General features: G+C 43.8%; 1 protein-coding gene and 1 long non-coding RNA gene across 6 annotated transcripts in view; both read right to left on the minus strand.

Moving 5' to 3' along the window:
• Nucleotides 1-10,511: 10,511 nt before the first annotated feature.
• tmem33 (transmembrane protein 33) overlaps nt 10,512-27,054 on the minus strand; it is a 67,904-nt gene continuing 51,361 nt past the window's right edge. For all 5 annotated transcript variants that reach the window (XM_070870256.1, XM_070870250.1, XM_070870254.1 and 2 more), the window contains 3 exons: nt 17,489-17,622; nt 13,422-13,505; nt 10,512-11,872 (listed from right to left, as the gene is read on the minus strand). In XM_070870256.1, coding sequence (XP_070726357.1) covers nt 11,743-11,872; nt 13,422-13,505; nt 17,489-17,622 — 348 coding nt within the window. In that variant the 3' untranslated portion in view covers nt 10,512-11,742. The remainder of the gene's footprint in view (nt 11,873-13,421; nt 13,506-17,488; nt 17,623-27,054) is intronic.
• LOC139242180 (uncharacterized) lies at nt 22,568-23,380 on the minus strand. The gene is made up of 3 exons (XR_011589141.1): nt 23,204-23,380; nt 22,946-23,109; nt 22,568-22,716 (listed from the first exon to the last, which is right to left on the minus strand). It is a non-coding gene; the product is annotated as an uncharacterized lncRNA (long non-coding RNA).

Here is a 27,054-nt window from a genome sequence, read left to right on the forward strand (position 1 = left end):
TAACCCACATCTGAGCCTTGAGCCTAATCCCTGCTCAGTGAACCATTAACCCACACTCTTCACCCGGCCCAAGCCTTCCATTCTCAAGTAATATCCTGGACTCCATCAATCCTCAATACATAGTGCTAATGAAAACACAGAACTCTGTACCTAAGAACATAAGAAATGGGAGCAGGAGTAGGCCATTTGGCCCCTCAAGCCTGCTCCGCCATTTAATAAGATCACGGCTGACCTGATCTTGGGCTCAACTCCACTTCCCTGCCCGCTCCCTATAACCTTTCATTCCTTTATCGTTCAAAAATCTGTCTATCTCCACCTTAAATATATTCAATGACCCAGCCTCCACAGCTCTCTGGGGCAGAGAATTCCAAAGATTCACGACCATCTGAGAAGAAATTCCTCCTCGTTTCCATCTTAAATGCCTGACCCCTTATTCTGAAATGATGCTCCTGGTTCTAGATTCCCCCACGAGGGGAAACATCCTCTCTGAATCTACCCTGTCAAACCACCTCAGAATCTTATACGTTTCAATAAGATCACCTCTAAGTCTTCTAAACTTCAATGAGTATAGGCCTACCCTGCTCAACCTTTATTCATAAGACAATCCCTTCATCTCAGGAATCAACGTCACGAACATTCTCTGAACTGCCTCCAGTGCAAGTATATCCTTCCTTAAATAAGGAGACCAAAACTGTACGCAGTACTCCAGGTGTGGCCTTACCAATACCCTGTACAGTTGTAGCAGGACTTCAATACTGGTATACTCCATCCCCCTTGCAATAAAGGCCAACATTTCATTTGCCTTCCTAATTACTTGCTGTACCTGCATGCTAACTTTTTGCGTTTCACGTACAAGGACCCCCAGATCCCTCTGTACCAACACATTTTGAAATATCTCCCCTTTTAAATAATAATTTGCTTTTTTATTTTTCCTACCAAAGTAAAATGGGGAAGGTGGCTCAACCGTGGCTAACAAGGGAAATTAAGGATAGTGTTAGATCCAAGAAAGAGGCATATAAATTGGCCAGAAAAAGCAGCATACCTGAGGACTGGGAGAAATTTAGAATTCAGCAGAGGAGGACAAAGGAGGGGGAAAATAGAGTATGAGAGGAAGCTTGCCAGGAACATAAAAACTGACTGCAAAAGCTTCTATAGATATGTGAAGAGAAAAAGATTAGTGAAGACAAACGTAGGTCCCTTGCAGTCAGATTAAGGTGAATTTATAATGGGGAACCAAGAAATGGCAGATCAGTTGAACAAATACTTTGGTTCTGTCTTCACGAAGGAAGCCACGAATAACCTTCCGGAAATATAAGGGGACCGAGGGTAGAGCGAGAAGGAGGAACTGAAGGAAATCTTTATTAGGCGTGAAATTGTGTTAGGGAAATTGATGGAATTGAAGACAAATAAATTCCTGGGACCTGATAGTCTGCATCCCAGAGTACTTAAGGAAGTGGCCCTAGCAATAGTGGATGCATTGGTGATCATTTTCCAACAGTCTGTCGATTCTGGGTCGGTTCCTATGGACTGGAGAGTAGCTAATGTAACCCCACTTTTTAAAAAAGGAGGGAGAGAGAAAACGGGTAATTATAGACCGGTTAGCCTGACATCAGTAGTGGGGAAAATGTTGGAATCAATTTATTAAAGATGGAATAGCAGCGCATTTGGAAAGCAGTGACAGGATCGGTCCAAGTCAGCATGGATTTATGAAAGGGAAATCATGCTTGACAAATCTTCTAGAATTTTTTGAGGATGTAACTAGTAGAGTGGACAAGGAAGAACCAGTGGATGTGGTGTATTTGAACTTTCAAAAGGCTTTTGACAAGGTCCCACACAAAAGATTGGTGTGCAAAATTAAAGCACATGGTATTGGGGGTAATGTACTGACGTGGATAGAGAACTGGTTGGCAGACAGGAAGCAGAAGTTGGGATAAACGGGTCCTTTTCAGAATGGCAGGCAGTGACTAGTGAGGCACAGTGCTGGGACCCCAGCTATTTACAATATACATTAATGATTTAGATGAAGGAATTAAGTGTAATATCTCCAAGTTTGCAGATGACACTGAGCTGGGTGGCAGTGTGAGCTGTGAGGGGGAAGCTAAGAGGCTGCAGGGTGATTTGGACAGGTTAGGTGAGTGGGCAAATGCATGGCAGATGCAGTATAATGTGGATAAATGTGAGGTTATCCACTTTGGTGGCAAAAACACGAAGGCAGAATATTATCTAAATGGCGGCAGATTAGGAAAAGGGGAGGTGCAACGAGACCTGGGTGTCATGGTACATCAGTCATTGAAAGTTGGCATGCAGGTACAGTAGATGGTGAAGAAGGCAAATGGCATGTTGGACTTCATAGCGAGGGGATTTGAGTACAGGGGCAGGGAGGTGTTACTACAGTTGTACAGGGCCTTGGTGAGGCCACACCTGGAGTATTTGTACAGTTTTGGTCTCCTAACTTGAGGAAGGACGTTCTTGCTATTGAGGGAGTGCAGCGAAGGTTCACCAGACTGATTCCCGGGATGGCGGGACTGACATATCAAGAAAGTCTGGATCAACTGGGCTTGTATTCACTGGAGTTCAGACGAATGAAAGGGGATCTCATAGAAACGTTTAAAATTCTGATGGGTTTAGACAGGGAAGAATGTTCCCAATGTTGGGGAAGTCCAGAACCAGGGGTCACAGCCCAAGGAGAAGGGGTAAGCTATTTAGGACCGAGATGAGGAGAAACTTCTTCACCCAGAGAGTGGTGAACCTGTGGAATTCTCTACCACAGAAAGTTGTTGAGGCCAATTCACTAAATATATTCAAAAAGGAGTTAGATGTAGTCCTTACTACTAGGGGGATCAAGCAGGAATGGGGTACAGAAGTTGCATGTTCAGCATGAACTCATTGAATGGTGGTGCAGGCTCGAAGGGCCGAATGGCCTCTCCTGCACCTATTTTCTATGTTTCTATGTTTCTATGAATACTTTTTCTTTAGTGATGGTGATTCTTTTAAGTTCCTCCCTCCCTATACCCCTTGATTATCCATTATTGGGATGCTTTTAGTGTCTTCTACCGTGAAGACTGATATAAAATATTACTTCAAAGTCTCTGCCATTTTTCTCTGTGTATCTACAGCTACCATTTAATGCAATTGATAATGTTCCACAACCCAAGAAAGTGTACGAATTTTGCTGATAATTTTAATGATAATTTTTGAAAATCCATAACATATCTTTGGACAGTGTAATCGCAAAACTCGATTGTGAACTATATATTTCAGTCATCAAAGGGTTAACAACCCAATGGGAAGCTAGTTCTGTATTCCATTTCGGGTTCTTGGATCTTGAGATTACAAGGTTAAGTATGGATACAATCAAATCAAAAATGGCTGTTAGAAGATAATGAGATAAATTGAAAGTTTAGATTGATATTCTGGAGTTTCACTTAGTTTAATTTTGGACGGTTGGTAGAAACATTGCATCACCCATGATAAAACAAAGGGCTAGACTTTCCACTTTGCTGGCTATCGCCTAAAAAAATGAGCGATGTTCCAGCAATGGGCGATGTCTCAGCCTTACCGATTGCTGGAACATCGCCCATTTTTTGAATTGCGATTTTCCACTCGCCGATAGGCCAGCGATGTGAAATGGGTGATGCAAAAGGTCAGCGATGTTACGTGGGTCCAGCAAATGGCCAGCAATGTGGAAGGCAAAAGCTTCCCTAGCAACGGCCTTCTGCGCATGCGATTTTTTTTTTTTTGGTGACAGGTTTTCCTGCGTTTCTGGAGTTATGGGGTCATCCACACATGCGCAGAAGGCTGTTGGGAGAGAGAGAGTGGAGAGAGAAATGAGAGGAGGAAAGCAGAGTTCGAGAGAAGAGATTTACACACTTACTTAATTACTTATAAGCATAATAAGGATGGCTTCCTTAGATAATGTGGAGGGGGATCAGAAGAGGGCAAAGCCCTTTTCCAACGAGGCCAATGAGGCCCTCGTCCAAGAGGTTCAATCAAGGTGGGCTGAATTAACCCGGGGTGGCAGTGGGAAACCTCCACCCTGGGCCTACAGAAAGTTTTGGGCCCAAATAGCTGACGTTGTCTCCTCGGCATCCCACGAGGCGAGGGGGCCTGACCAGTGCCACAAACACTGGAACAGCCTGGTGTCATCAGCAAGAGTAAGTACAGATTTTATATTGTATTGATTTAATTAATTGTTGTAAATGTTGTAAATTATTTACATACATACATACATGAATGCATACATGCATACACACATATATATATATTCCCTGCTAGTGTCTGGACAGGGCTATGAACCTGGACCCTTTTTAAGTCTCACTGGTTGCTGCAGTATAGAGAGATGTGTCAAGCTGTAGCTCCTAAACATGCTGAGCTTTGTTACAACCGTGCATCAATTGTTGATCCTATTTGCATGTAACATTTTAAACTGTTGTGTTTTCTAGTCAATTAGCTTATGCCATGCTCTTTTCTCATTTGCAGCAGAAGATGTCTAACAACTACAGTGCTCAGCTGCAACCGTTGTCTGACCTCGAGGAGTGTGCAGCCGCGCTCGTGGGCCATGAAAGCCGTTCGGCCACCACCCGTGGTCTTGCGGAACCCAACTATGCGTCCCATGAGTAATGTGCCAACCAGTTTTAAAAAGCAATGTAACGTCCTGTAATTATAATGCAATATATGAATGATGTCATGTCATGTCATGCATGCAGCCTTTGTGCATAAGAAGCAATAAGAGCAGGGGATGCAGCCACTACCGCTTTCTGAGGAAGTGAAATCCATGTATTAATATGTAACGTCTCTCGGTAATGTGTACCCTTGTGTTCTAATACGCTCTGTAATAAGCTCAAATGTGCTTTTAAGGTCAACCAGAGATGGTAGTGGAAGTCGCACTTGCACCTGCACCTACGGGTGGTGAGGAGGAACAGGAGAAGGAGAAGGAGGAGCACGACATCACCACTGAACCAGAGGAGGAGGAGGAGGAACAACTTATGGAGGGGGATGGAGGGTCACCTTGGATTTCTCAATTGAGACAGAAGAGGCACCGGAACCAAGCGGCGTGCAGCCGGCAACGCCAAGGTGCATTATAGTACGCACACCCCCCAAGGAGTTTGGGTCAGCAAGGTCGACACTAATCTCCCACATCCCGATCGGTTGGAGGGCTTGATCTCCCTGTGTTCGGAGACGGTCGCGATAAGTTGCGAGCTTCTCCGGGGTTTCACTCAGTTCACGCGTGACTTGTTACAGGTGTCTGCTGTGCAAGCCGAGCTACTGAAGGTCGCATGGCAGACACTGGAACAGATGCGTGAACAGACCACCGCCACCAATGCCCTGCAGCATGCGCTGTTGACTGAGTATGGCGCTGCACCCCAAGTGTCGTGTTACGTCGGAGTATTAGCCTGAGCACTCAAGCGAGTACAGAGGAACCACTTCCTCCTGACTCGAAAGATGATCCAGCAGCTTCGTCTTCCACTCCAACACCCCCACCACGGCAGGAAGTCTTTCCGTTGCCCGCTGCACGCCAGCTTCGTCTTGGTCTCCGGGGACCAAAACAGGCAGGTAGGCCTAAGATACAGGGGGTGAAAGGATCTGGAGGGAAACGTGGCTGCAGGTCCAGGTAGGGAGGGAGGTGTTTTTGTTAATATTTTTTTGTTATTATTGTTGTGTTATCTTACTGTTACTGTTCCTGTTTATTTATAGTTGGGAGGGGGGGTTGTTAAAAATTATAATAAAATACACCCCCTCCCTATTTGGACCTGCTTAAGCACTCCAATTGTCTTTTCGACAATGTTGCGTGTAGCTATGTGGCTTTCATTGTAATGCTTCTCGGCTCTGTCTGGGGATTACGCAGGGGAGCCATGAGCCAACGGGCAAGGCCATATCCTTTATCCCCCAGCGTCCAACCGTGACCTTCTGGTTGATTGACAAACAGGTCTGAGATAGCACTCTCATGCAGGGTGTGCGCATCATGGATGCTGCCTGGAAATGTAGCATTTACTGTCATGATAATTTGGTTGTGGTCGACAACGAGCTGCACATTCAGGGAGTGGAATCCTTTTCTTTTACGAAACATCTCTGGGTTCTGTCAAGGGCTTTCAAGGCGATGTGCATGCAGTCTATAGCTCTCTGCACCTTGGGGAAGTTTGCTATTCTCAAGAAACCCAAAGCCCTCCCTGGTCATGGGGAAGTTTATAAAGTCCATCCTGTGAGTGTAAAGGGCTTCAGTCACCTGTTGAATGGAGCAGTGTGTGGCGTGCTGAGAGATACCACAGATGTCGCCAGCTGAAGCCTGAAAGGATCCAGATGTGTAGAAGGATAGTGCCGCAGTAACCTTTACCTCAACGGGCAGTGCAGTCCTGATGGTGCTGGCAGGCTGCAGATCCCCCTTGATGAGCTGGCATATCTCATCGATGACCTCCTTCCAGAAGCGCAGCTTCCTAAGACACGTGTTTTCAGATAAGTTGAGGTAAGATTGCTTTTCCTTATACCTTCGTTGGCTGTATGTTCGCCTCCTCAGTATTCGCATTACTCTACCACCTCTTCGAATGATCCTTTCAAGCGCCAGCGTGTGAGCAGTTACAAGTAATGGCAGAGAAGCCATAGGCCCCATCACTATCAATAATATTATCACTTGCTATAAATGCATTTTTTAGTAAATAAAAGCCTAATCTATTGAGCTAATATTAGTATAATTAAATATAAATATAAATGTGAGTGGATCTATCTATAAAAGACCCTTAAATAACTCACAATTTATACGTTCGAGTTTTTTTTTGCTGCCTCCTCCCTTCTTCCGAATCTCAAAATGGCGTCCATAGCATCCAGATCTGTGAGGAAGGCCTGGGAATAGCAACTATTCTCCAGTGATGTTCTCGGCGAGCGATCAGCCCAGCGATGTGCCGAAAGTTGGGCTGGGCGATGTGCGGGCGATCACCTCAGCAATCACCTCGGCGATGTGAGCCAAAAGTCAGGGAGAGAATTTTTGGGCAAAGTTCCAGCCTAACTTTCCACTTTTCAGTCAAAATGGGTGATAAAAGGCCATTTTGGGCGATATATGGGCGATGTGAAGTGGAAAGTCTAGCCCAAAGTATTTATCCTACCTCAAATAAGGAAAGTTCAGTATTTTTGTAGCTTCAGATAGAAAGGGTAAATGTGATTATAAAATTGGCTATGTCTTTAAAAGAGTTGCTTTTTTTTCTGTATTAGGGATCAATACAAAAAAGTGACCAATCCATGAGGCAAGTCATCTTTGTTGATGCTACAACCTGCATTTAGAAACACATTTGGTTAATTTGCATTGTGGCTGGGCAGCTCTCCCCTTCTCTTCTACTAACCTCAGTTATGTTTTCCAGCTCCCCAGTCTCCACGGGAGGCCCCTGGAGCATCACCACTACTGCTGCTGCAGGTCGTGCCCACACGGGGGGGGGGGGGAAGAAGAACATACGACTGAGGATGATGAGCCGGAAATGTCATCTGTGGTACCCGTGGCCATGTCATCCTCAATGGATGAAGGAGCGGGGCCATGCGGCTTGCAGCAGGACACTCCGAGTAATCCAGTGCTCACGCCGACCCCGCGGAGGTTGAGTCGGCGAGGTAGGCACGCGTTGCGACGGGCAGATGTCAACGAGGACATGGTATCACTGTCGAGGGCAAGCGTCGACATAGGTCGAGAGCTCCTCCAGGCGCTTGGTGGGTTGACCGGCAACATTGTCACACTGTCTGACAGAATATCGGAGGGCATTGGGCAGATGGTTGCAGCAATGGGGCGAACAACCGAATCTGTCGATGCCTTGCAGCACGCGATAGTTTCGGGATACGGCACTGAGCCCCAGCACGACAGATGCGAGACAGGAGGAGGAACTTCCTTCTGACTCGGAAGACGTTTCTTCGCAAACGTCTTCTCCTTGATCCACTGAGGTCATTCTACCAATGTCAGCTCCCCCCCCACCCACAGCAACAACCCTTGAGGTGCTCTGTTGCAAGACATCTTGGTCCCATTACTAGGGGATTAAGTGGGAAAGTGGTGGTTATGATGCGGGGCGGGGGGGGGGAGGCGCTCAAGTTAGAGGAGGCAAGCGTGGCTGCAGGTAGGGACTTTGAACAAATATTATATTATTGTTTTATCTTTTTTTAAATTGTTGACTGTTGGGGATGGTGTTCTCGTTATATTGTTGAAAAATATATTGTTCACTGTAGGGGGGGGGGTGGGGTGTTATATATAGTTTGTTAAAAAAAATTAAAATCAGCTGTTAAATTATTAAATTTTTTTAACTTTACAATTGTTGTGAAGTGTCTTCTAATAACGTACAGTAAAGCATCAATACAAGGGTTACAAACAATGGCCATGGCCAGGCAAGGATGAAACAGAACACAACTGTAACCAACGTAACTTCATGCAAAGCGTTCATTTATGAGCTGCTGACGCAACAGTTTTGCAACTGCGTAACTACCACGGGGCTTTTCCAGTGATGGGGGGGGGAGGGGTGGTGGATGCATGAGTTCATTGCCAGCCTGATTGTCCTCCCCTCTCTCCTAAGGTGGACCGGCAGTCCCAACTGGCAATTGTTGTCCTCGCTGGATAGCTAGTTTATGCAACATGCAGCACACCACAATTAACTCAGTGACCTGCTCAGGGTGTATTGTAGGTTGCTTCCCGAGTGGTCGAGGCATCTGAAGTGCTGCTTCAGAACTCCAATTGTTTTTTCCACGATATTGCGTGTGGCTATATGGCTATCATTGTAGCGCTTCTCGGTTTCTGTCTGGGGCTTACGCAGGGCCCGGGGGGGTGTTCATGAGCCAGCTGGCAAAGCCATATCCTTTATCCCCCAGCATCCAACCATGACCTTGTGGCTGAGTCTTAAACAGGTCAGAGACAGTGCTCTCACGCAAGGTGTGCACATCATGGATGCTCCTGGAAAATTTGAATTTAAAGCCATGATTATTTGCTTATGGTCGACAACGAGCTACATATTCAGGCAGTGGAATCCCTTTCAGTTCCGAAACACCTCTGCATCCTGTAAAGGTGCTCGCAGGGCAATGTGCGTAGAGTGTATTGCTCCCTGCACCTTGGGGAAGTTTGCTATTCTTGAAAACCCCAAAGCCCTCTCACTCTGTGCCTCTCTGGTCATAGGGAAGTTTATAAAGTCCAACCTGCATGCGTAAAGGTCTTCAGTCACCTGTCAAATGCAGCAATGTGTGGCATGCTGAGAGATACCGCAAATGTCGCCAGCTGAGGCCTGAAAGTAGCCGGATGCGTAGAAGTGCCGCAGTAACCTTAACCTCAATGGGTAGTGCGGTCTTGATATGCTAACTTATTAAAGGAAATTTTCAGCCTATCTCACTGATGACCTCTTTTCAGAATCACAGCCTTCTAACGCAGGTGTTATTGGACATCCAGGTATGATTGCTTATCCCTGTAAATGTGCTGGGTGTAACATCTCCGCCTCCTCCTCCTCCTCAGCAGTCTCCCATCTCTTAGATTGGGCACATAATGATCTTCAATGAACCTTCTCCCATCTCTATTCCGCAGCATGTGAGTAGTCATCACTACTGGTTAAGAAATGACAGGCCCCATCACTATAAATGCCCTAATCTGTCTTAAATTGTCCTCAACAAATACAATGATTTAGATGATTGGCAAAATTCAAAAACATCCTTAAAATCACTCACAAATTACTTCTCCTCCCAACCACTTCAAGCAGCCTTTTATTAAAGCCCCTCCAAGTTACAAAATGGCATCCATAGTACCGAGTTAAGATCAGGTGAGTGCAGCTTTTCTTGAGCGTCTTTTTGGCCGAGCGATCATTTGGGTGAATTATGGGCGAAATACCAAAAGTAGCACTCGGTGATAATCTGGGTGATAATCGGGCTCTAGTTTCCATTATAAAAACAGTATTCTGGGCCTTGCACGAAGATGACGTCATTTTCTTAAAAAATAGGCTGGGCGGTGCAGCTCAATCCTGTATGTGGAAAGTTGTGGCGGCGATAAGTGGGCTATAATCGGGCGCTAGTTTGCATTTTTCATCAAATATGGGCGATAGCCTGAATCTCAGCACTTATATGGGCACCAAATGGGTGACGTGCCAAAAGTCTAGCCCCAAGGCTTCTAAATATAATTGAATTCTATGGATGTGAGCACCCTCTAGTGGAGATTAGTCTGATGTATCTGAACAAGCCAGTGAGCCAAGAGATTTAAAGAACAGCAGGTCTGAATACAGGTCTGTGCTCAAAATATACACAGTAAAGTAGTATAAATTATTAAATATACAATCAATTTTTATTATGTATTAAATTGGGGAAACATTCTAATTTGTGGTATTATTTCACTAAATTTATTCAGTACCAGCTCAGTAGAAACACTTTCTATAATCAAACTTGTCTGATAGAAAGCAGAAAAATTAAAGTGTGGTACTGACAGATATGGTGGGATTCTGACTATAAAATAAACTGGAACAAGAGAGCAAGAACAGTATTTATAATGCATGCAATCGTTGGATTGATGAAAATAATACAACCACTTCAGTGTTAACTTTTATTAGGTACTGGAACTTCAGTCAATAAAATTCCCTACAATACATTCTAGAGCAGGGACAACAGAACAGAAACCAAAAAAACAGTAATACCATACAACAGTAATACCACACAACAGTATCAGTCATTCTTCCATTTGTAGGGATGAGAAGTTGGTTCCATAAATATTTGGTTTGCAAAGTATGAAACTTTAAACATGTGATATTTTACAAAAGTTTATTTTTAAATTTACTAGCTAATTTAGCTTGAATTTCATTATTGTGAACATTCTGTACCAATACAGGTTCTCACAGAAAAGATGAAAAAGTTTGTCAACTACAAAGGAATTATTTCAGTGCAATCACTGAAAGTTACATGCATTAAAGATAATATACAGCATTTAAGTAGTGAAAATCTGCCAATAATCAACATTCAATCCTTTTATGCAAGATACTGTGAAACAATTTGTCCAACACATTTCAAGATATATTCTCAGAGGCTGAAAGTGCTCAATACCCAGTTTATACTACACATTTTATTCTCCAATGACCCCAGCACAAATTGAAGTTCATACTCCAGTAATATTTATCTGAGTGTTACTGTAATCTGACTCTTAATTCATGCCAGCCCAAAATATTTCTGGTAAGCGTATCTATAGGGCATTCTGCTTGACTGGCAAACAGATATCTAAGTAGAGTGCAACATTGCATCCAATATCAGTTTATTGGTGCTTAATTGTGCAGTCTTTGATTTGTAATCCAGACATTCAATCAATTGGATAGCCCACATTCTAATCAGGTACCAGTACCTGAGGTCGCTCTCAGTACAAAATAAAGTCTTGGATACAGACAGCAAAATACAAGACCATGAACATCCAACAGGTGCACACCAAAACCATTTACCTTTGGTGACATCTTCCCTCTTTCCCTATGTTCACTAAAAGTAAATATTGATTTGACCATCATTATCTAATGAAATCAGTTAAAAAAAATTACGCCAATACTAATGTTTTAGCTGTTCAACATCTTAGCTGACCATTTCAGTTAAACAATTTAACTGGAAACTTTTTAAACTGAATCAGTTTTATTTCACTCCAAGTTAAAATCTCATATGAAAGGGATGTTACAAAAATACAGAGGCTTTTGGAATATATCTGGGCTTGTCAGCCACTAACACGGATACCAGTTGCTCAGCATATTTATTCATCTTTCATAGAGGATTTGTTGTTTCCAGCTCACTTCAATTTGTGCTGGGAGCCAATCGGCTTATAAAAGAAATACAGTTAAGACACATGTTTCGCAAAATTCCAGGGCAGACAGGCTTCATGATTAAATGTTCCAACAGCATTTTCAACTCTGAAAAGAGATTTCTGTGTACCAAACAAAATTAAGAGTGTTAGCAACATTTTAGGAAGGAGTTACTTTTTTTTTTAAGTTCTATAGCAAAGGACCAGAAAAAAAGTCAGATAAGAACTTCCTTCTAACTTTAATACAGTTACTCCTCTGCTAAAATTTTTCCTATGAGTTAAATAAAAACCTCATTACAGTGATGGGCACAAGAGAAAGGTACATTTTCCATTCATGTTTCACACATAACTATCCTTTGGCGGTGCAGACACACAATGAAGGAGTGTAACTTTTGTAACATCTTTATGAAATAAGCATGTCATTAACATCCCACATAGATCTTAGGAAAAGTGCAAAGGAGGTGAATTTACACTTTTATATAAATGATAATTAAAAATCTGTTTCCCCATACAGGCCACGATGGACTGAGCTAGCTGATTTCAGTGGAGCCACCTGTTGGTGCACTACAATTGGCCTCAGAAAAAGAAAAGACTTGTATTTATATAGTGACTTTCAACGACCTCAGGATGTCCCAAGCGCTTTGCAGCCAATTAAGTACTTTAGAAGTACAGTTACTGTTGTAACATACGAACTGCAGCAGCCAATTTGCGCACAGCAAGGTCTCACAAACAGCAATGAGATAATGACGAGATAATGTTTAGTGATGTTGGTTGAGGGATAAATGTTAGCAAGGACACTGGGGATAACTCCACTGCTCTTGTTCAAAATAGTGCCATGGGATATTTAATGTCCACAGGTTTCATCTGAAAGATTGCACCTCACAGTACATCACACTCAGTGTTGTATGAAAAATGTCAGGCTGGATTATGTGGTCAGGACTCCTGAATTATGGCAAGGCAATCAGCCATGTTTCCTGCTGAACATCACAACTCAGCAACCGTTGCTAGAATCACACTTAGATGTTGAATGAGATGTTTGGCTGTGATGCTTCCTGTGGAAAAACAGCCAGTCAACACTCGCTATTAAGACTTGTGCATTAATAATGAAAAGGGCATGGTAGTGAAAGATAATCACATCCAAAGGCTTAATGCCTTCAGATGTAGGGAAAATGAGACAGAGAAATGTTCTCTCAACCACGTTAAAAAATCTAAACAAAGTTGTTCGTTTCAAAGCAACTGATGCCAGAACAAGATCTGCAGGGTACTAACTGCCGAACGTACATTCAATGAAACGAAGATTATACTAATCCTCGATTATGGAATTGGACTTCAGATATAAGTCCTCTACAAGTAACCATTACTCCAGATAGTTGAAAGCAATACTATTTCTAAAGAGCCAGTTTGTAACAGTGTTGCAATTAGAACTTTTAGATCAGGGTTATAGAGATCTATAACCTATAAAGAATCTATTCATTAGGAATAGGTTTTGTACACATGCAAATAATTGGCTTGGTATTGGACCAAAACCAACACTTGGGGGGAAAAAAAAAAATCTATCACACAATATTTATGTTTAAATATTTTACAGAAAATCCTGGGATTGATTTCAGCTTAAATTTAGTATTTGTAAGATCTTCAGCCAATACATCTGTAAAACAGTAAAAATACTTACCGGCAGTAGGGATTTCTGAGAGAGGAGTATCGGAGTGCAAGAAATCGGTAGTAAATGAAAGGCTGCAACAAGCTTCCCTGGCCACTTTAAAAGCACAAGAATACAAAAGGATTACACAGTACTTTGTCCATCCCAATTACATATTTCCATATTAATACACAATGAGGTGGTGTAGGGTCATTCGAGTCTGTTCCGCCATTCAATAAGAGCATGGCCGATCTTCTCCTTCAACTCCACCTATTCATATATCCTTTGGTTCCCTTAGTATGCAAAAATTTGGCGATCTATGTCTTGAAATTCATATTTGACCCTGATCTCTGTCTTGTAAATTCATATTTGACCCCTGAAATGAGCTTTCGACCACATATCCACAGCATAACTAAGACCACCTATTTCCATAACATCACCTGTCTCCGCCCTTGCCTCAACTCATCTGCTGCTGAAGCCCTCATCCAAGCCTTCGTTATCTCTAGACTTGACTATTCCAATGCACACATTCTACCCTACATAAACTAGAGATGATCCAAACCTCGGCTGCCCGTATCCTAACTCGCACCAAATCCCGCTCACCTATCGCCCCTGTGCTGACCTACATTGGCTCCCGGTTAAGCAATGACACCATTTCAAAATTCTCATCCTTGTTTTCAAATTCTTCCATGGCCTATCCTCCTTCAAGATACTCTTTAAAACCTACCTCTTTGACCACCTGCTTGAATTTCTCCTTATGCGGCTCGGTGTCATTTTATTATCTCACAACACTCCTGTGAAGCGCCTTGGGACATTTCACTAAGTTAAAGGCGCTATATAAATACAAGTTGTTGTTGTTGAATAAGCCCAAGGACTGAGCATCCACAGCTTTCTGGGGTAAGAGAATTCCAAAGATTCACAACCTGTTGTGCGAAGAAATTTCTCCTTATCTCAGTCCTAAATGGGCGACCCCTTAGTCTGAGACTGTGACCCCTAGTTCTAGATTCCCTAACCAGGGGAAACATTCTCCCAGTATCTATCCAGACAAGCTCCTTAAGAATTTTAGACATTTCAATGAGATCATCTCTCACTCATCTAAACTCTAGGGAATCTAGGCCTAGTCTACTCAATCTCTCCTCCTAGGACAATCCTTAAGGGAATGTATATTTTTTGTGAATTATTAATTATTTCTTCAAATGTTTGCCATTGCTTATTTACCAGCATATCTTTTAATCTAGTTTCCTAATCTACCTTAGCCAACCTGCCCCTCATACCTACATAGTTTGCTTTATTCAGATTTAAGACCCTTGTTTTGAAATTAACTATATCACTCTCAAACTTAATACAAAATTCTATCATATTGTGATCACTCTTCCCCAGAGGTTCCTTTACTACAAGGTTATAAATTAACCGTCTCATTGCACAATACTAGATCTAAAATAGCCTGTTCCCTATTTGGTTCCTCGACGTACTGATCCATGAACTCGTCCTCCACACTATTACTGCGAATTTGGTTTCCCTAGTCGACATGAAAATTAAAGTTACCCTTGTTACACGCATCTCTAATTTCCTGATTTATACTACTACCCAACACTAAGACCGCTGTTATGGGGCCGATATACTACTATCACCAGTGTTTTCTGCCCCTTGTTGTTTCTTAGCTCCACCCAAAGTGATTCTATGTCGTAATTTTCCGAGCCAAGATCCTTTCTCTCTACTGTTATCCATTTGTTTATCAGGGCTACCCGCAACCCACCGTTTCCATTTTGCCTATCCCTTCTAAAAGTGAAGTATCCTGGAATATTTAATTCCCAACCTTGGTCACTCTGCAACCACGTCTCTGTAATTACTATTAGATGAAGCCCATTTATTTCTATCTGTACTATTAATTCATCTATTTTGTTGTGAATGCTTCATACATTCCGATATAGTGCTTTTAGCTTTAACCTTTTTCTATTTTTCTGATGTCACCTTAGTCACCAATGCCAAATGGGCGGTTTGAGAGGAAACTTGCATTTCTGGGTGGTAAATTGGGGGGGGGGGGGGGGGGAGGTAAATGGGTGGTTTGAGTGGAAACTTTAGCCCGTATCTGTTATGTATAACCATGCAAGTTATGTATGATGATTGTTTGTTATAATTACTTCATTAAGGAGGGAGAAGTGTAATATAGGATCCACCTAGTGGACTACTGCGGTAATACAGCCTCTGCCGTTTACAACAAGAATAAAAGGAATGAAGCCATCTTGGAGTGTGTGTTGAGGTGGTAAGTAATCTACTACAGTAGATTCACTAGTTTGCTGCCTATTTCTAAGGTATGCTTGATGCTATCCCTGGCACACTCCCCATTGAACCAGGGTTTTCAGAGAAATTGCCATCTTGCAGTCCAATGGTACAGTTACATTCACAAACCAGGAGGTTGGATTTTCATTGTTTCAGCTGATCATGCTAATTCAGTTCTCTCACAAGGAAGGAAGATTTCCCCTGTGCACGATATCAAGTAAAATTCAAGCTCCTTTCTGTAGACAGATTTGTGATTTCACAACACAGAGGAATCTTCCTTCATTATCTCTGTTCCTCCAATAACATCAAAAGCAAAAACTTTGAAGCTGTCAACAAACAGAAAATCTAAGATAATCTAATATTTTTGCCACAAGCTGTCTTTTGAAGTTAATTTTAAAAGATAGAGAATGAGGACAGTGTATAAGCTCTTAGAAACAGGCAATGTGCTTTGATTTGTTGTATGGCCAATGTACACACAAGGACATTTTCATCTTTTTTGTTCTTGGTTCTCTACACAGTCCTTATAGTTTGGAAAAGTTCGACACATTATAATACAAATAACGACAGTGAATTATATTGTGTCCTTGCCAAGAGCTGCAGGGTATTGGGGAGGGGACCATCTTTTCTTTGAAGCAATGTTTCATGCAAGTTGCACTCTGCTACTAAGCTGCTGAACTCTAAATATTTCAAAGGATGTGTTCCAACTCATTTAATATTAATGTATAAATTACTGCACATCAAACAGGGAAGAAGAGTGTGTTAAAGTGACTGGTTGCATTGATCATGCCTTTTCGGCAGCAAGATCAACATTCATAGCAAAAGACAGTAGAAACAGCAATGAAGCTTTCGTTAGTTCTCTCTGGGAGGAAGGCTGATTCATGAGTTTTTCATTGCCGACCATGTTTTGGCATTAAGTTTTGTAACAACAACGGACCTAGGGCTGGAAAGTGGGATTAGGCTGGATATCTCTTGGTTGGTTGGCGTGGACACAATGGGCCGAAATGGCCTCCTTCTGTGCTGTAAATTTCTATGATTCTAACAGTCAGGTTTGTGGTGCAGTGACAGTGCAGCAGTGAGAGATTGCAGAGTGACGTGATCGGGGCCCAGGGGCCCACGGACCAGCCCACACTGCGATATGTGTGCGCACTAGGGCCGTGCAGCAGAGCAGGTCTCCAGTCGTCTTGGATAATCTTTGCCACTGGACCAAGACCTAGCTCTGTCAAGCCCGTGTGGTGGCTGATGTGTAACGGCCACCCCACGTTAAAAAAATCCACTCACAGGCATCTTCCATCCTTGAGGATGTAGTTCGGGTCCTTCATTGAAACACCTGTGAACTCATCCTTTTTTGGCGTGGAAGCAAGTCATCCTCGTTTCGAGGTACCACCTATGATTACATTTATTAAGGTCCCTTCCTAATCCACTCAGCTTATTTTTTCCCAAATCGCTACTCTGCTCTACAGCCTTGACATTTCTCATATTGCTTTTGAATTTATGCTTTCCTGAATCCTCCCACCCCCTTCATTCATTTAAAGCCCTATCTACCGTCCTAGTTATTTAATTCACCAGGCCACTGGTCCCAGTCTGGTTTAAGTGGAGCTTGTCCCAAACGAACAGTTCCCTCTTGCCCCTGTATTAGAGCCACTGCCCCATAAATCAAAACTCCTGTCTCCCACACCACTCTTTCAGCCACACATTTAACCTTCTAATCTGTTTGTCACTTCATATATGCAAATAACTAGATTGTTTAAATAGGAAATATACTTTTAATTTAAATTGACCAAGCCAAAAGTACCCAGATGTGACTACTAAAGATATAGTACCTTAAAAGCATGAAGACCGTGGCTGGCATAAGAAAAATTTCATTGCAGGCAATAAACTTCAAAATGTTCTGCTGATTGGCTGAAATTTTATCGAAGAGGGACCTCAGAAAAGCCAAGCTAGCTGAGCCCAGGATCTGAAAGGAAAAGAACAGAACAGGTGTTAATGACAGAATACTGATTGCAGGTCCAGGAAATTGTTGGGTGGAAAAGGAAGCTTGCAAACTGATTTATGCAGCATGAAATGACTGCTCTAACTCTACCCAAACACTGAAAACAGAGCAGAGGCTGCTGCTGGTCAGATCTCTTTTGGTAATTTCTCACAGTATCCAGTAATCAGCCATTATAAACTCCCAGTCTGCCATAGATACCTCTTAGGTTCATTGGCATCAATCAAGACGTCCCCAAAAGGAAGGCGTGATGAGGTTATCCTGGGTAGGGGAGGGGGGGGCGTGAGGTGCAAGGAGATGCTAGCTGTAATTTACTAACAGGCAATGGTTGCAATACACATTTTCTCCATTGGTAGTGCTGTTGCCCTCCCCTCAACTTTCTAAGATTCTAGACTCTGCTCTCTAAAACTGAGGCAACCCCTGCAAAAAATCCCAGCGTTCAGGTATTTTCAATACTCACTTTAAAAAAAAACTGAACAAAACACATTTAAAGTTCTGTTTACCTCTGTGCAGCATAAATTTTTGAAAGTGTTCATGAGCCCTGCTGCCAGAGAAATAAATAAATAGGAGCAAGTTGATGCCACCTGCCTCTCCAAACTGTTTCAGAAAACTGTGGATGGTTCTTTACCCTGAGTTCTGCAACTCTGGAGCATTTATATTTCTTTGTCCCTGCATCAAAGTCCTCATGAGCCCTTCAGTCCCCAGGATGTTTAGAAGGAATAGGCCTCCTTTAAAAACTTGACTCAGGCCCCAAAAATGACTTTATTGCCCAGTGCTCTGGACCTTTCTGGAGTTTATTTTCCATGCTTCAAATTAGTCTTGCTGCCTGCTTGGTGTCATCTTAAATTGAGAAATAAATGAATAATTAATTGTATGCACATTCCTGGGTCCTCAACATTTCCACAAAAAAATTAAACTTATAATTTATTTCCTCCAAAATTACTCAACAATTCATTACTCCTTCTACCTCCAAACAACAGACCCATTCAATTTTGCCTGCAGAGAATTATTCACCCTGCACCCTAACCCGAAGTGGGGAAAAACCCAGTTTTCATTTCAGTGAAGTTGCTTACAGTTAACAGGAAATCCCTCTGATCTGCTCAAGTTTCACTGAGCCGAAGAGTTTCTCAGGCCAGCAAGTTCGAATATGATATGATTTTACATCACATTAAAACTCAGAATTAAAACAGTTAGTGACAAAACTGAAGTATTCTGTGTTACCAGCAGCGGCAGACCATAAAACAGCGGTCAAACAGCGCTGACCTGATTGGAGACACCAGCAGCGGTGGAACCTTCCATGGTGTAGTTCACAAAATAAAACAAGGAGTGACATCACAAGACAGCAGGTAGGTGATTGATTGCTTTTAAAGTTTTCTCTCTCTAAACTAGGGCAGTGGTTTAAACTAGGATTAGGAAACTATAAAGTACTGTATTAAATGCATAGCTTAACTGGTTAAACTAATTAATATAACTATAAATAATCATTGAATAAAGACCAACTAATTAAATAAATAAAGGTTAGTCTAAGATATGGCAGAGCAGGTTGTGTGTCTGGATTGCAGTATATGGAAGTTTGTGGATGGCAAGACTGTCCTAAGCAAACATGTCTGCAGATGTCTCCATCTCTAATCTCTCCGGCTCAGAGTCATCGAACTGGAAACACTCCGAAGCATAAGGGAAGGGGAGGATTTTCTGCAGTTTTATCCAGAATTTTCCCCAGTTATCTACACCGTCTTTTTGGCGTGCGCTGTTTTTTTTGGAGTAAATTAAAATATCCAAGTTTCCCCAAAGTTTCTACGCCAGTGTAACTCAGTTAGTTACTATTTTTTTTAGGTTAGGATTTTTTTGTCATAGGAGGCATAACCTGATGTCTGCGCCAGTTTTTCAGATTTAAACAAGTTTGGCTAACTTACATTTTTCCTAGTATGGCGTAAGTGACCACTCCCAAAAAACCTTCTGGGCATTTAAAAAAAAGCAGCGCGCATTAAAAAATCGGCGCAAAAAGACAACATTGTTATTGGCGAAGTTTTGGAGGGAGTCGAGAAGACAAAGAATATGCTTAATTTTTCATGAAGCTTAATTTTTTCGAAGTCAAAAGGGAGAAAATGTAAGTCTAAAGCAATTCTTTAACTTCTGATTTTTTTTCAAAGTACCACGCCACCAGCAAACGTTTCCTCACCGGGCTCGAGGGTCAGAGCGTTAGCTGGCAGAATCGCTCCCTTGCCCAGACACACGGGCTCGGTTTCAAAAGAAGCCCAGGGAGGGGGGGCCAAACTGAAGAGATGAGAAACCTTATGCTATACAGCAGCTTCAAAAGAAGCTGGGCGGGGGTGGGTGGGTGGACACCGAGCCCGTGTTCGGGCGAGGGAGCGATTCTGCCAGCCAATCCTCGAGCCCGCTGAGGAGACGTTTGGTGGTGGGCTGGCACTTTGAAAATAAAAATCAAAAATTAAAGAATTGCATTAAACTTTGTTGCCCCAAACGTCTTCATTGGATGCCTCGCTTCCCGTTCTAAGCAAACGCAGACCAGGGTGTGGTCCTTACTGGGGCATGCACCTTGAAGAGAGGAAAGGTGAGAGTGCTTTGCCCTGCTGTTTTGAGCTTGTTGCAAAGCTACAATTAAATTATGGGGGCAATATTGACAATGCCTTACTTCATGCAAACCTTCTGCACGATGGTGCTGCGGAGGAGAAGATTGATTAGGCATCATCACCTGAGTAACCTCAAGAGCACGTAGGATGATGGGCAGGAGGCCTTACCCATATCGGGTATATCGAAACAGGCGTTCATACCTGCACCTGAGTGACGCAGACTGTGTGAAAAGGCTGCGTTTCCGCAAAGAAGTTGTAACCGAGATCTGAGCGTTAATAAATGCACCCTAGAAGCGTCAGGACTGCTTTGTCAGTTGAAGTATAGGTTACAGCTGCACGTTCATTTTATGCATCATTCCAGGTCACAACTGGGGATGTGTGCTCAACATGCGACACATATCTGCATTCAGCAGGTGACTGCTGCATTATATGGCTGGAAGAATGACTACATAAAGTTCCCCATGACCGCCCAGGCAACACGTGACAGGGCTGTGGGTTTCTCCAGGATTGCTGGCTTCCCAAAGGTACAGGGCTGCATTGATTGCACCCACATCGTCTTGCGGGCACCTTTGGAGGATACAGAGATGTACAGGAACAGAAAAGGTTTCCACTCCATGAACGTACAGTTTGTCTGTGACAACATGCATCGCATCATGGCAGTTGATGAGAGATACCCTGGGAACACCCATGATGCATTCATCCTACGTGAGAGTGCTATATCTGCCATGTTTCAGCAGCAGCCAGAAGGGCAGAGCTGGCTGCTGGGGGACAAAGGATACGGCCTCGCCACCTGGCTCATGGCGTCCCTATGTGTAACCTGGACGGAAGCTGTGCGGGAATACAACATGTCGCACATTGCGACACACAGCATAACAGAGAGGACCATTGGTATCTTGAAGCAGCATTTCCGATGCCTAGACCATTCCGGAGGCTATTTGCAATACTTCCGAGATTGTCAGTCAGTTCACTGTTGCATGCTGCATAACTTAGCCATCATGAGGCAGCAGCAGCTGGTAGTAGAAGACCCACCTGAGGTGAGAGTGGCTGATGATCACGAGGAAGATGCGGATGATGAGGAAGCCATGCAATTACCTGAACCCGGAACACGATGTGCCGTCGTGCCCCTTTAGCGATTGCTCGAGCCTTGCACCAGCAGCTCACCCGCTTTGCTGCCTGAAGGCTCAGTGGCAACTATTCCAAATGGACGATGTTTACTGTTTGGACCTGTTCCGTAATGTTGTGTTGAGTTAATAATAGAATAATGTGATTCTTTAGTTCAAAAAGTTATGTTAATGGAACAAATAATATAAACGATTGAATAAAATAGGTTTAACATTTGCTTGTACTTAACTTTAATAAAAATATTCTTGTATCAAACTTTAAAGTATTCAGTTAAGATCACTTACAAATTTATAAATTTACATTACTTGCAAAAAACTTTTAATTTGAGAAGTTACAACAGTAACAATAATAACAGCAGCAAAGAAAAGCTGCACCCATCTCTCCTCCACCTTATCCCAAGACCGCCCGCTGCGCTTGCGCTTGGTGACTCCACCCCTGCCTGCAGGCGGTGGCACAGTGTTTGTCGGGTTGGTACCAAGCTTATTCTTTTGAGCATCTCTGGTAATGTGCAATTCTTGATGTGGGGGCGGGGGGGTGCGTGGAGAGGCGCGTGGGCAGGCAGTAATGTGGAAGGCCCGGCTTGGGCCTCTTCAGAGGCGGGTCTGGGGATTGGAGTGGGAGTGGCAGTTGATTCCGTCAATGGCCGCGGGGTCGGAGCGTGTTCCCTTATTGCAGCAGCTACCTGCGACATTCCCTCCCTTATGTGCCCCGACAGTGTCTCAACTACCTGCAACATTCCCTCCCTCATGTTCACCGACAATGTATCAACTACCTGTGACATTCCATCCCTAATGTGCCTGGACAGTGTTCACATTTCTCGAGAGAGTATTGTTACTTCTCCTGACAGTCCTGATACCTCATCACCCATCCCGCTGATGGTGTCCAGGAGTGATCACGTAAGGTCAATGCCTTCCGCACTCATTGCCATCATCTGAACCACATCTGTTACATCCTGCACTTCAGGAGTGCTGTCGAGCTCGCCTTCCCCTCCTCACCCTGGGTGTGACTCACTGCATCCCACTGGGACCCGCAGCCTCAGACAGTGGGACCCTGGGAGTGGCTTGCTGCACCCCACTGGAACCCACAGCGTCAGACTGTGTGAAACCATGGAATGTCCCTACACTCGCACCACTCAGGAAAGGGGTTGGCACCTCAATGGGCGGCACCAGCACCTCCTCCAGAGTGAGTACAACGGGGGGGGGGAGGGGGGGCCTTCTTCCTCGCATTCCTCCTCACCCCCCATGCTCTTGGTCTGGAAGGTGGGATTGGAAGATGTTCTCTTCGGGCTCGACCGCGACTGAATCATCTTCTGCATCAGCTTCAGCCTCGTCGAGGTTGGCCTCAAGCTCTGCAAAATATAACAGAACAGACAGATGGTTAGCAGCAGAGGGGGCAGGGTGCCATGAGTAGACACTCTCAGTGCTGGCACAGGCTCATTTGAAGGACCATGATGAATGATAGCACATTGCACTAACCGAAGCGTAGCTGACGGAGACGTCCCCATGAACCGAAGCATGGCTAGACCATGCAGTACTTAATATTTGGCAAAGCCAGAATGTGGAATTTGCAGGACTTACCCTCTCCTTCGAGTGTGGGCCCAGTTTGTGCAGTGGTGATTGCTTTTCTCTAGGCAGGACCCATCAAAGCAGCGACCCTGTCTTCCATGGGTATCAGTGGGTACAGATTTGCCGGGCCTCCTCCTATTTTGAGTTCTCTCTCTTTTGTTGTGTGCCACCTTCCTCTACAAAAATGCACATAACTTTTTAGAGAGGGTGTCTTTCTGCTTGGTGGGACACATTTATAATTGCACTGGAATAAATGAAAATATTACTTACACTAATTACTTGACCAAGGTCCTGTCACTTCTATTTGCACTGGCCTCCAGACCTCAGGGTGGTCATCATTATACAGTAATCTTCTGCAAGTTGGTTCTAGCATTTCTTCATTTCATAGAAACATAGAAACATAGAAAATAGGTGCAGGAGTAGGCCATTCGGCCCTTCTAGCCTGCACCGCCATTCAATGAGTTCATGGCTGAACATTCAACTTCAGTACCCCATTCCTGCTTTCTCGCCATACCCCTTGATCCCCCTAGCAGTAAGGACCTCATCTAACTCCTTTTTGAATATATTTAGTGAATTGGCCTCAACAACTTTCTGTGGTAGAGAATTCCACAGGTTCACCACTCTCTGGGTGAAGAAGTTCCTCCGCATCTCGGTCCTAAATGGCTTACCCCTTATCCTTAGACTGTGACCCCTGGTTCTGGACTTCCCCAACATTGGGAACATTCTTCCTGCATCTAACCTGTCTAACCCCGTCAGAATTTTATATGTTTCTATGAGGTCCCCTCTCATTCTTCTGAACTCCAGTGAATACAAGCCCAGTTGATCCAGTCTTTCTTGATAGGTCAGTCCCGCCATCCCGGGAATCAGTCTGGTGAACCTTCGCTGCACTCCCTCAATAGCAAGAATGTCCTTCCTCAGGTTAGGAGACCAAAACTGTACACAATACTCCAGGTGTGGCCTCACCAATGCCCTGTACAACTGTAGCAACACCTCCCTGCCCCTGTACTCAAATCCCCTTGCTATGAAGGCCAACATGCCATTTGCTTTCTTAACCGCCTGCTGCACCTGCATGCCAACCTTCAATGACTGATGTACCATGACACCCAGGTCTCTTTGCACCTCCCCTTTTCCTAATCTGTCACCATTCAGATAATAGTCTGTCTCTCTGTTTTTACCACCAAAGTGGATAACCTCCCATTTATCCACATTATACTTCATCTGCCATGCATTTGCCCACTCACCTAACCTATCCAAGTCGCTCTGCAGCCTCACAGCATCCTCCTCGCAGCTCACACTGCCACCCAACTTAGTGTCATCCGCAAATTTGGAGATACTACATTTAATCCCCTCATCTAAATCATTAATGTACAGTGTAAACAGCTGGGGCCCCAGCACAGAACCTTGCGGTACCCCACTAGTCACTGCCTGCCATTCTGAAAAGTACCCATTTACTCCTACTCTTTGCTTCCTGTCTGACAACCAGTTCTCAATCCATGTCAGTACACTACCCCCAATCCCATGTGCTCTAACTTTGCACATCAATCTCTTGTGTGGGACCTTGTCGAACGCCTTCTGAAAGTCCAAATATACCACATCAACTGGTTCTCCCTTATCCACTCTACTGGAAACATCCTCAAAAAATTCCAGAAGATTTGTCAAGCATGATTTCCCTTTCACAAATCCATGCTGACTTGGACCTATCATGTCACCTCTTTCCAAATGCACTGCTATGACATCCTTAATAATTGATTCCATCATTTTACCCACTACCGATGTCAGGCTGACCGGTCTATAATTCCCTGTTTTCTCTCTCCCTCCTTTTTTAAAAAGTGGGGTTACATTGGCTACCCTCCACTCCATAGGAACTGATCCAGAGTCAATGGAATGTTGGAAAATGACTGTCAACGCATCCACTATTTCCAAGGCCACCTCCTTAAGTACTCTGGGATGCAGTCCATCAGGCCCTGGGGATTTATCGGCCTTCAATCCCATCAATTTCCCCAACACAATTTCCCGGCCAATAAGGATTTCCCTCAGTTCCTCCTCCTTACTAGACCCCCCGACCCCTTTTATAACCGGAAGGTTGTTCGTGTCCTCCTTCGTGAATACCGAACCAAAGTACTTGTTCAATTGGTCCGCCATTTCTTTGTTCCCCGTTATGACTTCCCCTGATTCTGACTGCAGGGGACCTACATTTGTCTTTACTAACCTTTTTCTCTTTACATATCTATAGAAACTTTTGCAATCCGTCTTAATGTTCCCTGCAAGCTTCTTCTCATACTCCATTTTCCCTGCCCTAATCAAACCCTTTGTCCTCCTCTGCTGAGTTCTAAATTTCTCCCAGTCCCCAGGTTCGCTGCTATTTCTGGCCAATTTGTATGCCACTTCCTTGGCTTTAATACTATCCCTGATTTCCCTTGATAGCCACGGTTGAGCCACCTTCCCTTTTTTATTTCTATGCCAGACAGGAATGTACAATTGTTGTAGTTCATCCATGCGGTCTCTAAATGTCTGCCATTGCCCATCCACAGTCAACCCCTTAAGTATCATTCGCCAATCCATCTCAGCCAATTCACGCCTCATACCTTCAAAGTTAGCCTTCTTTAAGTTCTGGACCATGGTCTCTGAATTAACTGTTTCATTCTCCATCCTAATGCAGAATTCCACCATATTATGGTCACTCTTCCCCAAGGGGCCTCGCACAACGAGATTGCTAATTAATCCTTTCTCATTACATAACACCCAGTCTAAGATGGCCTCCCCCCTAGTTGGTTCCTCGACATATTGGTCTAAAAAACCATCCCTTATGCACTCCAGAAAATCCTCCTCCACCGTATTGCTTCCAGTTTGGTTAGCCCAATCTATGTGCATATTAAAGTCACCCATTATAACTGCTGCACCTTTATTGCACGCACCCCTAATTTCCTGTTTGATGCCCTCCCCAACATCACTACTACTGTTTGGAGGTCTGTACACAACTCCCACTAACGTTTTTTGCCCTTTGGTGTTCTGCAGCTCTACCCATATAGATTCCACATCATCCAAGCTAATGTCCTTCCTAACTATTGCCTTAATCTCCTCCTTAACCAGCAATGCTACCCCACCTCCTTTTCCTTTTATTCTATCCTTCCTGAATGTTGAATACCCCTGGATGTTGAGTTCCCAGCCCTGCTCATCCTGGAGCCACGTCTCCGTAATCCCAATCACATCATATTTGTTAACATCTATTTGCACAGTTAATTCATCCACCTTATTGCGGATACTCCTTGCATTAAGACACAAAGCCTTTAGGCTTGTTTTTTTTAAACACCCTCTGTCCTTTTAGAATTTTGCTGTACAATGGCCCTTTTTGTTCTTTGCCTTGGGTTTCTCTGCCCTCCACTTTTCCTCATCTCCTTTCTGTCTTTTGTTTTTGCCTCCTTTTTGTTTCCCTCTATCTCCCTGCATTGGTTCCCATCCCCCTGCCATATTAGTTTAACTCCTCCCCACCTCTGCTGGTGTCCAGCTTGTGCCATCTGGCCTCAATTACAGTAACTAGTGCCTCCACTTCCTCGAGAAATTCTTGGTCCTTGGCCGCGTTGCATATTGCAGCTCCGATTTTTCCACTGAGAATTAAAAGTTCTTACACAGTTCTTACACACAACTGGCTCTTTAAAAATGGCTGAATGCAGACCGGGAGGTGTACTGGGCATGCGCACCCTTAGCAGTCACATAAAAAACATCATTTTTTTTCCTCGCACATGCGCAGAAGGGAGGCATTCTTTTTCAGTGCAGACATTAGGCTCCACCCCCCGAAGCTGAAGGACAGGCTGCACGGCGCCAATTAAAAAAATTAGAATGGGGAAACTTACTTTTTTTGGAGTAGTTGGGGCCCAAAAAAACAGGCGTAAGTCTTGAAATTAACCAAAAAACGGCATTGTCACACCCCAGAGGACAGCACAGGTTCAGGAATGGGAGGGTGTGACTGTTAGGAAGCTAAGTAGCGGAGATTTAGGAGAGGTTGAGAAGGAGGCCCCGCAGACACTAGTCCTGTCCAACAGGTACGATGTATTCGCTACCTATGAGGTCAAGGAGACAGACTGCAGGGAGGATAGCCACAATGCAGACCAAGGTACCGTGGT

This window comes from Pristiophorus japonicus, chromosome 2 (genome assembly GCF_044704955.1).
Source record: "Pristiophorus japonicus isolate sPriJap1 chromosome 2, sPriJap1.hap1, whole genome shotgun sequence".
Classification (NCBI taxonomy): Eukaryota; Metazoa; Chordata; class Chondrichthyes; family Pristiophoridae; genus Pristiophorus; species Pristiophorus japonicus.